This window comes from Urtica dioica, chromosome 3 (assembly GCF_054948205.1).
Source record: "Urtica dioica subsp. dioica isolate 48M chromosome 3, U.dioica_male_clone48M_v1_H2, whole genome shotgun sequence".
Classification (NCBI taxonomy): Eukaryota; Viridiplantae; Streptophyta; class Magnoliopsida; order Rosales; family Urticaceae; genus Urtica; species Urtica dioica.
In genome coordinates, this window is record NC_142758.1 from 24826018 (window position 1) to 24839534 (window position 13517).

Below are 13517 nucleotides of genomic sequence, written 5' to 3' on the forward strand. Positions count from 1 at the left end.
ATCCCCAAAAGGAAAGAGGGAGTGATGAGTAACTCATCATTGATCTAACCATCTCCATAAGAGTTCGGTTTCTTCTCTCTGACACTCCGTTTTGTTGAGGTGTGCCAGGTGCGGTAAGCTGAGAAGCGATACCTTCTTCTTTAAGAAAGTCATCGAACTCTCCAGACATATACTCACCACCTCGATCAGATCGAAGGGTTTTGATCACTTTGCCAGTTTGCTTTTCCACTAAAGCCCTAAAGACCTTAAATACGTTAAAGGTCTCGGATTTGTGTTTGAGCAAATAGACAAACCCATATGTTGAGTAATCATCAGTGAAGGTAACGAAGTATTCGTATCCTCCACGTGCCTGTTGGTTGAGCGGACCACATACATCAGAATGTATTAGTTCCAGCAACTCAGTGGCTCTTCGACCCTTATCAGAGAAAGGTCGCTTAGTCATTTTTCCTTCTATACAGGATTACAAGTAGGTAGTGAACCTATTGCAGAGGCTTGGAGTGGACCATCCCTCACAAGTCTCTTAATCCTATCTAGACTGATATGACCAAGTCTTAAGTGCCAGAGGTATGTTGATTTTGTTAGATCGGAGGATTCAGAAAGTTTGATCCTCTTTGGCTCCCTAATAAGATCATTATCTATTTCGGTGTCTAAAAGACAAGGTTGAGTAGGATAGATGTAGAAAAGAGCATTCTTCATACATGCATCAGTGACAAAAGAATTATCAGGAAACGAAATACGAATTCCATTCTTAATAAACTTTAAACAATAATCTTGCTCAAGAAGTCGAGCAACGGATATTAAGTTCTTCCCAAAGGTAGGAACAAAATAAACATTATTCAAGTTTAAAGTGCGGTCTTCAAAAGACAGCGTCACGGATCCCACAGCCTTCGCAGACACCAGGCTCCCATCACCCCATTTGAAACAGAACTCGCCTTCCTCTAAGCTTTTGGTTTTCTTGAAACCATTCAAGGAACAACAAAGATGGTTAGTAGCAGCGGAGTCAAGAATCCACGTTGATACATTATCAGCTACTAAGCATGCTTCGGTAACTAGTACAATACTATGTTCCTTTGCTTTGAGATAGGCAGGACAGTTCTTTTTATCGGCCTTGTGAGATCTCTTCTTAGTTCCAGAGGCGGAGGCTTTGTGCTCAGTAGCATGTGCCTCTCCTTTATTCCTCTTTCTCTTAGTGAGACCTACAGCAATGTGAAGTTCCATCATAAGCTTGGTAACAGTGTACTCTAGCTTGTTTATGGAGTAGTTCATCTTGAAGGTATCAAGAGATGCGGGGAGAGTTTCTAAGATCATATCTATGACATTCTTCCCATCAATATCAGATCCTAGGATTTCCATTTTATTTAGATAACTAATTATCATTATCATAAAGTCTCTAACAGGAGTCCTAGCCTTCATTCGACAGTTCATAAACTGTCGGACTGCTTGTAGCCTTGTTTGATGCCTTTGCCCTCCAAACATCTCAAGGAGATTGTTGGGCATGTCGGTGGCAGTCTCGAAGTCACGATGTTGTTGTTGCAACACATTGTTCATTGATGCTAAGATATAGCACCTCACAATCTCATCGGAGCAGAGCCAGGCTGCCAAGGCGTCTTTGTCCTCTTGAGTTGAATCATTATTCGTCAGAGGAGGACACGGGGTGGTGAGTACCCATTTATGCTTGGTAAGGATTATGTCGAGGTTATGTTTCGAATCTACGCAGTTTTTGTTTTCGAGTTGGTTCGAGGAAAGGATGAACGAGAGAAGGTTGAGAGACATATTGCCTAATTAAGTTGAAACAAGTTTATGATTAGTCTTTGGTTTAGGATTTAAGTTTTTAACATTTGATAAAATCCAAAGGTGTTATAAACCAAACGATAATTTACTCCCTCAAGAGAAGGCCGCAAAAAATCTCCATTTTTAAGTAAATGACACATCATTAATGCTTAGCCAAGATGTCAATACACCAATTTTTACTAACCAGCTTTTAAATTGGTTTGATCACTCATATCCTTTCGCAGAGCCTCAAGGGAGGATTACTAGGGATTGATTCTAAGTGTGCAACCAGCCACTTAGTCCAAAATATCAACTTTGAAAAAACAATCCCCCAAGAGGAGGCATTGTCATCATCGTCTCACTCTCGGACGTAGCTCATTGAGCAATGATCGAAGCGAAAACGCCATAGAGTACTCCCATTGAAGAGAGGGCCACAAGAGTGACACTTAGTCTCACGTTAATTGCTTCTTTCATTAGTGATGGGGATCGTGGGTTACAAACAACAAGTATACCCCTCCCACTTAGTTTTTGAAGTTGGTACATCGACTCTTATAAGTTCGGAAACAGATTTCCTAGTTATAGAGCGATAGAGCAGACAACTAGAAAAGAATCCTAGAGTTTCATGTTCAGAGAAGAGTTAGTACATAAAGGCACAAGGTACATACTCGGATCTTTTCCTATTTTTTATTCGGGGAAAGTGCATGAGGGAAGTGTGAACTTCAACTCACTCGAACACTTGAAAGTTTGAGATTACACATCTTTTATATTTTTGGGCTTGTCTACGAAGAGACCTCCCACTCAAACTTTTAAGAGCATATAGATTTTGAACATATGTGATATAGATATAGTTTTGAAAACATTTTGAAAACTTATTTGATTTGGATGACAAAATATTTTCAAGTTTGAAAGTGAAAACGGTTTTTCAAAATTCAAACTAGTTTTGTAAAAATTCAATTTCAATTAAACTTCCAAAATCAAAACATTTTAATCTTTCACATTATGTTTATAGTCGTATAAAAAAATAATTTTTTTTCTCAAGAAAATGTTCTCATTAGAGTTCTAAAACTCATGGTAGTTGGGCTGAAAATCCGGATTTCTAAAAAATTGGACTTTCGAAACAGCCGCGCACCTCGGAGTAAAATTGTCATAACTGGCAGCTCCGATGTCCTTTTGACCCAAACCCGGTGGCATTGGAAAGAGGACAGACAGACCTTTAATTTGAGTCATGAATCATTAAATTTATAATTCTGAACTGAGAGTTATGCCACTTTTACTTCGGGTTCTACTCCAGCTCGAAGAAAACATAAATAATTAAAGTTCGGTGTTTTAGTGCGTAAAAAGAATCGAGTGTAACGGAACGTTTTAGGAAGTTGTTAAAGCTTTTATTTGTGTTTCATTAACATGGTATAAAAGAAATAACACCAAGCATAAAATGATTCAAGCAAATAAAAGAAACTAGTAAGACAAGAAAACTAGTCACAAAAATTACTTGAAATTTTCTCAAACTTAAAAACACGTTTTTTTAATATAAAAAATTAAAACGTTTTAGAAATGATTCTAATGTGTTTTAATAACATCAAAAACTCATAGAAAATCAACATGATTTTTAATTTAAAGGCAAGAGCAATAAATTAAAAAAAAAATCTAAGAAAACAAATCCAACTTGTCACAAAATTAGTAAACTTTCGAAAACGATTTTCAAGCTCATAATTTTAAATACATGTACATGCATATCTTTGACCATAGCTCTGATACCATTTGTTGGAATTGATTTAGGGTTTAAGAAAAAGTTTAACGCTTTGGTAAGCGGCGGAATTTTAAAAATTTTCTTTTGACAAGTAAAACGATTTTACTAACCTAGACAAAGAGCAAGTACACGTAAATAGAAACTATTATGAGCATAATAAATTTACTAACCTTTTAGAAGCTTGAACGTTGATGAGCCTTCGGAAGGTTGAAAACGTTCGTCTCCCCTCGCAGCACGTCTCTCTTCTTTCCTCGGCAACACGAGCAACCACGATGGTTTCTATCACAAGAATCACTCGAGAAGGAAAGGAATTAGTGAGTGGGCACTTTTAAACACTACAACTCAAGAACAAGTCTGAAAGTCGAAGAGCTAAAAACGCTAGGTCAAATGAGGACCTAGGTGCCAAAAGAAAAATAAAAGAAAACTTAGAACAAGAGAGGGAAGGGGCGGCCAAGCTAGAGAGAGAAGCTTTCAAGTCTCTAAAACATGGGATGAATGAAATGAGAAGAATAAGGCACCTATTTATAGGAGAGGTCTCACCTTCAAAAATGTAGTTTCCTCTTCTATAGAATATCACATATTCATGAGCCAATTTCCTCTTTTCCTTCATGAGTCACACGGCCAAGATGCCATCTAGAAGGCCTTGGATTTGTTTCCTCTTTTGTTCAGTTCTCCCTTTACTCTCGTTGGCCGAAAATCCCTATGCATCTTGATGCAAATTTGTTTCCTCTTTTTCTTTTGGCAAGTATCTTCATACGTCTTGATGCAAATTTGTTTCCTCTTTTTCTTTTGGTGATGGGCGGCCAAGAGACTCTCTAGAAGGAGCTTCTAGAAGCTTCTTCATTTGTTCATGACAACATGAAAAATGCCCATTAAGAATTTTCAATAAAATTCTTATGAAATGAAATTAATCCACAAGGCCCAATTAAACTAATCTTGGCCGAGTGGTTTTACGCCATCAAATGACCTTGTCAAAAAATTTATTGACATTTATTTCATCCTATGTCCAAAAGGACAAAAATACCCTTTTGACAATTTTCGTAAAACTTGTCTCATTCTTCTTTTGACTTAGCTTCTAGTTTAACTATTCCTATTCGATGTGATTTGTGACAGTGACCTCATGGATCCAAATGAACAAAGCTTGAGCTAAACACTTGGACTCAAAAGGAATGTATTGACTATGCGGATACCTTCTCGCCAGTCACGATGCTTGAATCTATCCGGGTACTTCTATCCATTGATGCAGCTCTCGACTATGAGATATAGAAAATGGATGTTTAGACTGCCTTTCTGAATTTCAATCTTGACGAGCGCATATGGCTCAACCTTACGGTTTCGTGAAAGAAGGTCAAGAGACCATGGTTTGTGAGTTGCTTAAGTCCATTTATGGATTAAAGAAAGCATCTAGGTCATGGAATATTATATTCGATGAAACTGTAAAAAGCTTCGGTTTTGAGCAATCGATAGATGAGCATTGTGTATACAAGTTAATGCACGAGGGCAAAATTGTGTTTCTGGTATTGTATGTCGATAATATATTACTCATAGACAATGTCATCGGTAAGTTCTCTAAGGTGAAATTCTGGCTAGCAAATCAATTCGATATGAAGGATCTAGGAGATCGGAAGAACCGGACTCTATCGCTCTCATAAGCATCGTAGTAAGCCATTTTCAGTCCAACCCTAGACCCGAGCACTGGATTGCTGTTAAGCATGTTCTTAAGTATCGTCAGAGAACTAGGAACTTGATGCTTACATATTGAAGTACTGACCTGACTATGACGAGATACACCGACTCCGATTTTCAGGCGCATAAGTATTCTAGTAAATCCACTTCAGGATCTGTGTTCATCCTAAATGGTGGATCCGTTGTTTGGAGGATTATCAAGGAATCTTGCATTGCTGACTCCACAATGGAAGCAGAATATGTGGCTGCTTGTGAAGCATCCAAAGAGGCTGTATGGCTTAGAAAATTCCTTAAGTATTTGGAAGTCGTTCCAAAAGTCGACGAGCCCATGACACTTTATTGTGATAACAGTGGGGCTGTCGGTAACTCAAAGGAACCTCGAAGCCATAAGCGCTCTAAGCATATTGAGAGGAAATACAATTTGATTCGAGAGATCGTGCAGCGCGGAGACGTGGTGATGAAGAAGATCTCGACGGTAGACAACCTGGCAGATCCATTTACCAAAGCTCTCGACGGTAAATTTGGGAGAACTTCCTTGTTTCTGTTAAAATAAAAGTAAAAATAAAAAACATTCACCATTGTAATTTTGTGACAATATTATCATACAAACTGACTGCTTTGTGACAACATTGTCACAAAATAATCAATTATTGTGACAACACTGTCACAGAGTACTTGTAGAATTGGATTTTTTATTTATATAAAAAAAAAAAAACAAAGAAAATTATCTCATTTTAGTAGTAGAAAAGTTCATTTCCAAAAAAAAAAAAAAAAACTGACGGCGAAGAAGATAAAACAAACGAGTGTTTAACTAGTGGTCTACTTTGTGATTTTTCATGAGATTAATATATTATTTTATTAAAATATTAATAATAGTATTTATGGAGATGTGAGAGATGAGTTTTGAGTCACATGCGGAAACATATATGATATAACAAAAATAATTAAAAATAAAAAGTGTTTCAAAAATAGATATCTTATCTATACGCCAAACTATTTGTATTTAATAGGCATTGTAAGAATGAAATGGTTAAGATTTCACAACGGCGATACACTTTCATTTCAGCAAAATAATTTACAGGGACGAAGATTATATCACCAAACCGAATATACATTACAAGTTTGTAGTGTCTGAGTCCATGAATGTTCTCTGTACAGAAACACATGCACTTTGGGGACTTGCACTCATTCAGTTCAAACAAAACTGTTAAATCTATATTGCACAAAGAGAAGCACAAAAGATTATGTAAACCATTTGCTTCTCCAGAAATATAAGTACAGAGAGAGAGAGAGAGAGAGAGAGAGAGAGAGTTTTACATTAATATTTTGAAAGTAAGTTCTCTCTCCCATATTTTGGGGTTATAAGGTATAACACTCACAATTTTGTTGCCTTCAGGCAAAGACAATTCGTCCCCGGAGGCCACCTTTTCATGCCACACAAAGTCGTTCTCGTGTTCGAGCTTCCTGAGCAACTCGGTGGCATCGTCAATCTCTTTTCTGAACACAGATGTCCATGACTCTTCCCCTGGAACCTGCCTTTTCACATCGACTAATGCAAGTCGAAGAACGCCAACGGCAACCCCAAGTTGCCCGGATGTTTTCAGACTCTCTGCAACGCATTTCTGGCCTCTCAGCCTATTCAATGCCCTGCAAGATGATATTAATTCCTGCAAAATCCATACGAGTACATGTAATCTATCCTTGAAGAAAGAAAAATAAAATGCTCGTGTCACATCAAACCGAGAGCACGGCAATTCTTACTCTTAGATTAGTCTCTAGCTTATCATTATTTCCTTGCTGGTTTTTTGGTTTGTTGTAGTGATTAACTGTAGTTTAAGGTTGTTTTGGCATTATTGAAATATGGATTCGGAATAAGTCGCCAATAATATGAATTCAAGTTGAGAACTAAACAAATTTAAAATCCCGTTTTGGGTTCTGGATATTTCAAGTTACATAAAACAGAAGGCCACCAAACTCGAAACAAGTTACTTTATGTAATTTAAGATTTGCTAGCAAAATTTCTGATAAAAATGAGTGCAATCACAGGGATTTTTTTAAATATATAAATGAATTGCCGAAATATGATAATGTACCACAAATCGTGGAGAGATATACTGGCAATCTGCAATGGCTGCATATAACACAATAGCAGCCTCGTCAAGCATCTCGGCAATGCCGTGATAAAGCTTTGCCAGGAGACTTATGCTACTGCCTTTCTCCTCAGCCCGCCTTATGGTAACAGCCTGTCGAATCCCCAAAGTAAAACATGTAACTCCAGGGACTAGATCGGAAAGACGATTAGATAAAAATAGTAACCTGAGCTTCAGATAAACAGACGAGGGTCATGACAGTGGCTATGGAGGAGAGAGCTTCCGGTGGCTTTTCGACGAGCGACGAAAGCTGTAAAGAAGGAAGAACCTCGTGGCCAACATACTTGTAAACCCCAGCTGCTTCTCTGAATTTGGTGGCAGATTGAACCAAGTCTGCAACAATACAAACAAAAATTAGTAATTCCTCTGCCAAAGTCTGACTTCACAATTACTATATCTGAGAGCTAAATCTGTAAATTTGGTTTATTCTGCTGATAAAAGTTCTAGTTCTCTAATTTGATTCTGAATTATTTATTTATTTTTTGCGGTAAATTTGATTCATTCTCAATTTAAAACCACATCTGGAAAAATGAATAAAACGGAAGTGACATTTGGGACCAACTTACATAATAGTTTAGACAATATATGCAACTAAAAAGCCTGTTTAGCTTCAGCAGTATACCAAATTTAGCATTTGGTCACCATCAACACCGAGAAATAAAGTCACCCTACTATATTCAACGCGGGTCCTATGAGTTAGAATTAGTTGGAGCATAAATAAGTTGATGTGCTAAAATTTTCACGTCTCATTTTTCAGCACAAAATATAGCAATTGTTATTGGAGATGCTCTTTCTACTGAGCAATGCCTTGTTGGGTATAACGCGTCTGTGTCTGTATATGCTAAATTGAAGCTGAGTCACTAAAATTGGAGATGCTCTTTCTACTGAGCAATGCCTTGTGGGGTATAACGCGTCTGTGTCTGTATATGCTAAATTGAAGCTGAGTCATTAAAATAATAATATATAATAATAATAATAATGCACCTTCTGGCATAGCCTCGAATGCCCTTCTGCGTAGCGTTGCAGCATAAAGGGAAAGTGCCATCCCGAGCTCAAACTTCAAGTTGCCGATTTGAAAGAATCTCGGGCCTCTCAGACTGAAGAACGGTGGCGTGCAAAGACCACTGCTCCACTGTATCTTAAGACTACATGTCCAATGCGCTATTTGCCGATTACTGCTAACCGAATCCACATTCAGAATCAGGTTTTCCAGCAATGGCAAATATTGTTCTAGCTTCTGAAGAACCTGAGACGTTTGAAAAATAAAATCTGACGAATGTTGTTTACATAACCACCTAACAGTGAGATAAAATCCTACTTAAAAAAAACAGAGACTGTCAGGGAGGGATTTTATCTAAAATTGTGCATTATCATAATAAAGAAGTACAGTGTAGAAAACCGAATACTCCTCTATACAGAATATATAAAAGGCTTGTTTGCACTCATGTACCTTGAAACATTAAGGGTTATGGGAGATTAACTTGGCACATGTGGCCCATTATCTTAACTTCAGTCGATTTTCTTAAATAATCTCAACGATGCGACCTCCAAATTTTGTTGTTAAAACCTAAATATGTGTTCAATTTTTTCACCGAATTTCAAAAAGTGCGAATAAGCCTGTCGCTGACAACATTCCAGAGGATAAGGACCCAGCTTCTTATGATTTTACGTGTTCAATACAACAACACGCGAGTGAAGCTAATAATTAGGTCGATCAGTTTTCCACTAAAGACAGTTCAGATAAATGGAGACTAACCTGCTGGGAATGAGAGGTCAAACCGCCGGACATTTCTCTGGCGATGGCCTCAGTAATGGAGCTATTTTCATCGATGGACTCTTCAACAAGCCTGCGCTTCGAGCTCAGCTCTTTCAACTGCTCGAGTGTGAACGAATCGCTCGCACCATACACGTCCTCAAACACGACCTGTTCAACAATTACACCATTCTTCACTTCCCAACGATAGTACAGTTTATCAAGCATACAATAATTTACTTCACAAAATGGAATATTGTCTTACATGTCCTTCCCACTAATCAAGTTATCCCGTTTAAACCCCCAAACAAAGTTAGTTTAGACACAATGGAGTGAGACTGACGAAATAATTATGAATCGCCAAAAATGAGAAGCGATTGAAAACCATAAATAAAATTTGAACCGAAAAAAATACCTTCTTGGTCCTCAATTTCGCAGGCTCTGAATAACGAAGCATCATCTTCAACAGCCAAACGGAAAACCTAGGATATCAAAGAATCAACAACGACGGTGACTTCCCAGCTTAAGTCTTCATTCACTAAAATTAAAAAAAGAAAAAGAAGATTGAGATCCGAATCGGAAAAAAAAAACGTATCTACTGTCGTCAAAACCGAAATCGGACGACGAGTTTTTACTATCGGAAATGGGACACAACTATATCATATAACAATTGACTCCATTAGGGTCATTTTCATGACTTTTTGAGGTGCTCGATGATTGGTTGCATTCATTTACGTACTATGCTTAGTTTCCTACCTTAACCTCCAAGGCTTCTCTCCGATAGGAAAAGTCGTTGAATTCGACCAATCTGTTACCAAGAAGACATTACTGGCCTATATTTTTATTAGGGGTGAAACTGGATCGGTTCGGTTCGGTTTTTGACAATTTTAGTATCCGAATCCGAATTTTCGGTTTTTAAAAACTCGGTCCAGTATCCGGTCCAATTTAGTCTAAAACCGAAATTCGGTTATCCGAATATTCGGTTATCCGGTTTCTTAAATCCAGTATCCAGTCCAGTATCCAATTTTTAAAATTCGGTTATCCAGTTTGTAAAATTTCAGATCCAGTTTAATATCCAGTTTTATAAAATGGATATCCAGTTTCTAAAATCCAAATCCGGTTTGTAAAAATTCAAAAAACGAGTACAAACGACTCTTATAAAGCTAAAATTCAAAAGGACACTCGTCTCCAACTACCTGCACATGTAAATATCATAATATAAAATTAAAATTACTACCCTAATGATCATAATAAATCATACAACAATTGAATTTGTGTGTTACCTTTATAAATCACATAATCAAGTTATAGTAGCAGTATGAGTTGATATATGAGAAGTTTGTTCTTCTATGACAACTTGACCATCATGTGTTAATAATAGTGACATAAATTTGTTTTAATATATATTTATTTTTAATTAAAAAAAATCGGTTAAATATCCGATATCCAGATTTTCCCAAAATCAAATCCGATATCCGGTCCAGTTTTGTAAACCGGATCGGTTATCCGAATCCGAATTTCGGTTAGCTGACGTGGCTCCGAATTTCGGTTTCGGTTCGGTTTGGATATCGGTTTTATCCGATTTTCGGTTCGGTTTTATACAGCCCTAATTTTTATGCTTTATTGTCTCTTTTCTTCTTACACATTTGTGTTGCATTCTCACTCAGATTTTGCGAGATTATCGAGAGATAATAATGATTTATCAGATTATCAACTGAAAGTAAAAATAAACTGTATCGATAAATTTATCGTTATCAACATGATTTATTGACAAATACTGAATTTATCGAAATTATCCGATGAATAAATAAATACAAACATGTATATATATATATATATATATATATATATATCTATAAATAATTCGTAATAATATCGTATTTGTTGCGACTAACCAATCCACGGTCTTATTTTAAGGATTTAGCCCAAGTTTCACTTTATTAGAAGGGAAAATAACACATTTAAACCTTGTTTTGTAGTGAAATATCGACTTTCACCTTTGGTTTTCAAAAATATCGAGATCATACCTTCTGTTTAACTAAAATGACGAAATTATACCCTGAAATAGATAATAGTGTCACAAATCTCTCTTTCATTGATATTAACTCTTATATAAAAAAACATAATCAAATCCAAAACAGTATCCTAACTTTCAAATTTCCAATTTGAAATAAAAATAGCCTTAAATTGAAATTAAATAATAAAATTCATATCTCCCAAAAGATGACTTCATTCTGTGTTCGAATTGCAACTCTGGATCATGGATTCTGTGTTCGAATCTGTAATTTTGATGACTATCCACTTTCAATTTTTACCCTTTTGCCTCTTTTTGCGTTCTTCACGATTAAAAGACTGTTGTTTATTTTTTAGTTTTTAAAATCAATTACATATATGACGCGAATGAATAAAGATAATTGGTGTTTGCGTATAAATATTATAGTCAACGTCAATGAAAAGTCAATAAAAAGAAGAGCTATGGCAGTGTTGTCTATTTCAGGGTATAATCTCGTCATTTTAGTTGAACAGATGGTATGAGCTCGACATTTTCGAAAACCATAGGTTAAACTCGACATTTCACTAAAACACAAGGTATATATGTGTCATTTTCCCTTATTCAAGTCATACATGACGGAACCTATTACATCGAACATACGGACGCGACCCCGATCCGATATCCTTGGAACGTCGAACACTTGAGGCAGTACTACCTCAATGAAAAGTCAATAAAAAGAAGAGCTATGGCAGTGTTGTCTATTTCAGGGTATAATCTCGTCATTTTAGTTGAACAGATGGTATGAGCTCGACATTTTCGAAAACCATAGGTTAAACTCGACATTTCACTAAAACACAAGGTATATATGTGTCATTTTCCCTTATTCAAGTCATACATGACGGAACCTATTACATCGAACATACGGACGCGACCCCGATCCGATATCCTTGGAACGTCGAACACTTGAGGCAGTACTACCAGTGACAAACAGTTCCCCCATTTATTGCTTTGATTTCTCTAATTCAATAAGGCCCATGCGCCAATGTTTGAGGATGTTATATATTCGCAAAAATAATAAAGTTTGAGGTTTTTCTCTCCGCTTTATTAAGTTTTTAGTCATCAGGGCATGACCTGTACACTAAAAATCTGGGGGGCTAATGATTCCTGCGACGTACACTCGAAAATACACGGCCCAAGAAACAAAACCTTAAGCCCCCGCACGCACACGGGAATACGGGCTTAGGCAGCTCAAACCCCGACGGCCCTTCGAGTATACGGGCTTGAGTAAAGTCGTTGACCTAACTCGACGCCCTTTTTGTCGCCAGTTGGCACAAACTGAGATCTCCAGATACACGCTTAAGTGCCCCGCACAAACACGGGGATACACACTTAAGTCCCCCGCACAAAAACTGGCTTAAGTCCCACGCACACACACGGGGTGTCGGAATTGATCTAAGGTTTAAGAAAAAGTTTAACGGTTCGGGTAAGCGGCGGAATTTTAAAAATTTTCTTTTGACAAGTAAAACGATTTTACTAACCTAGACAAAGAGCAAGTACAGGTAAATAAAAACTATTATGAGCGTTATAAATATACTAACCTTTTTAGAAGCTTGAACGTTGAGAAGCTTTTGAAAAGTTGCAACGTACGTCTCCCCTCGCAGCACGTCTCTCTTCTTTCCTCGGCGACACGAGCAACCACAACAGTTTCTATCACAAGAATCACTCGAGAGAAAAGGAATTAGTGAGTGGGCACTTTTAAACACGTCGGCTCGAGAACAAGTCTCAAAGTCGAAGAGCTAAAAACACTAGGTCAAATGAGGACCTAGGTGACAAAACAAAAACAAAAGAAAACTAGAGAGAGACAGAGAGAGGAGAAGTCGGCCAAGTCTAGAGAGAGAAGCTCTGAATCTCTAAAACTTTGGATGAATAAAATGTGAAGAATGAGGGCCCTATTTATAGGAGAGGTTTTGCCTTCAACAAGGTAGTTTCCTCTTCTATAGAATATCACATATTCATGAGAAAATATTCCATCTTTTCCTTCATGAGTCACACGGCCAAGATGCCTTCTAGAAGGCCTTGGATTTGTTTCCTCTTTTGTTCACTTCTCCCTTGACTCTTGTTGGCCGAAATTCCCTATGCATCTTGATGCAAATTTGTTTCCTCTTTTTCTTTTCGCAGGTATCTTCATACATTAATGCACAAAATAATCTCCCTTTTTCTTTTGGTGATGGGCGGCCAAGAGGCTCTCTAGAAGGAGCTTATAGAAGGTTCTTCATTTGTTCATGACAACATGAGAAAAGCCCATTAAGAATTTTCAATAAAACTCTTATGAAATGAAATTAATCCACAAGGCCCAAATAAATTAAATTTTCCGAGTGGATGTGAGTCATCGAATGACCATGTCAAAAAATTTATTGA

General features: G+C 37.1%; 1 protein-coding gene across 4 annotated transcripts; it reads right to left on the reverse strand.

Moving 5' to 3' along the window:
* Positions 1-6239: 6239 nt before the first annotated feature.
* On the reverse strand, positions 6240-9951 carry LOC149402514 (Endosomal targeting BRO1-like domain-containing protein). 4 transcript variants are annotated; one of them, XM_089608129.1, is made up of 7 exons: positions 9863-9951; positions 9522-9588; positions 9110-9277; positions 8338-8599; positions 7520-7686; positions 7297-7446; positions 6240-6870 (listed from the first exon to the last, which is right to left on the reverse strand). In XM_089608129.1, exons 2-7 carry the CDS (start codon positions 9564-9566, stop codon positions 6517-6519), a joined length of 1146 nt encoding a protein of 381 aa, XP_089464255.1. In that variant the 5' UTR covers positions 9567-9588; positions 9863-9951; the 3' UTR covers positions 6240-6516. The 4 variants fall into 4 exon arrangements, with proteins under 4 accessions (XP_089464255.1, XP_089464253.1, XP_089464254.1 ...); XM_089608127.1 differs by having other exon boundaries at positions 9522-9644; positions 9863-9945; XM_089608130.1 differs by having other exon boundaries at positions 6727-6870; positions 7319-7446; positions 9522-9644; positions 9863-9945.
* Between the last annotated feature and the right edge of the window lie 3566 nt (positions 9952-13517).

What these genes read in the sequence shown, in the direction of transcription:
- LOC149402514 (XM_089608129.1), bottom strand. Translation starts at nt 9,566, where the DNA reads ATGATGCTTCGTTATTCAGAGCCTGCGAAATTGAGGACCAAGAAG. An exon ending in TGACCTCTCATTCCCAGCAG is followed by an intron (nt 8,600 to 9,109) that starts GTTAGTCTCCAT and finishes CAAACGTCTCAG; the next exon opens with GTTCTTCAGAAGCTAGAACA. An exon ending in ATATCTCTCCACGATTTGTG is followed by an intron (nt 6,871 to 7,296) that starts GTACATTATCAT and finishes TGGATTTTGCAG; the next exon opens with GAATTAATATCATCTTGCAG.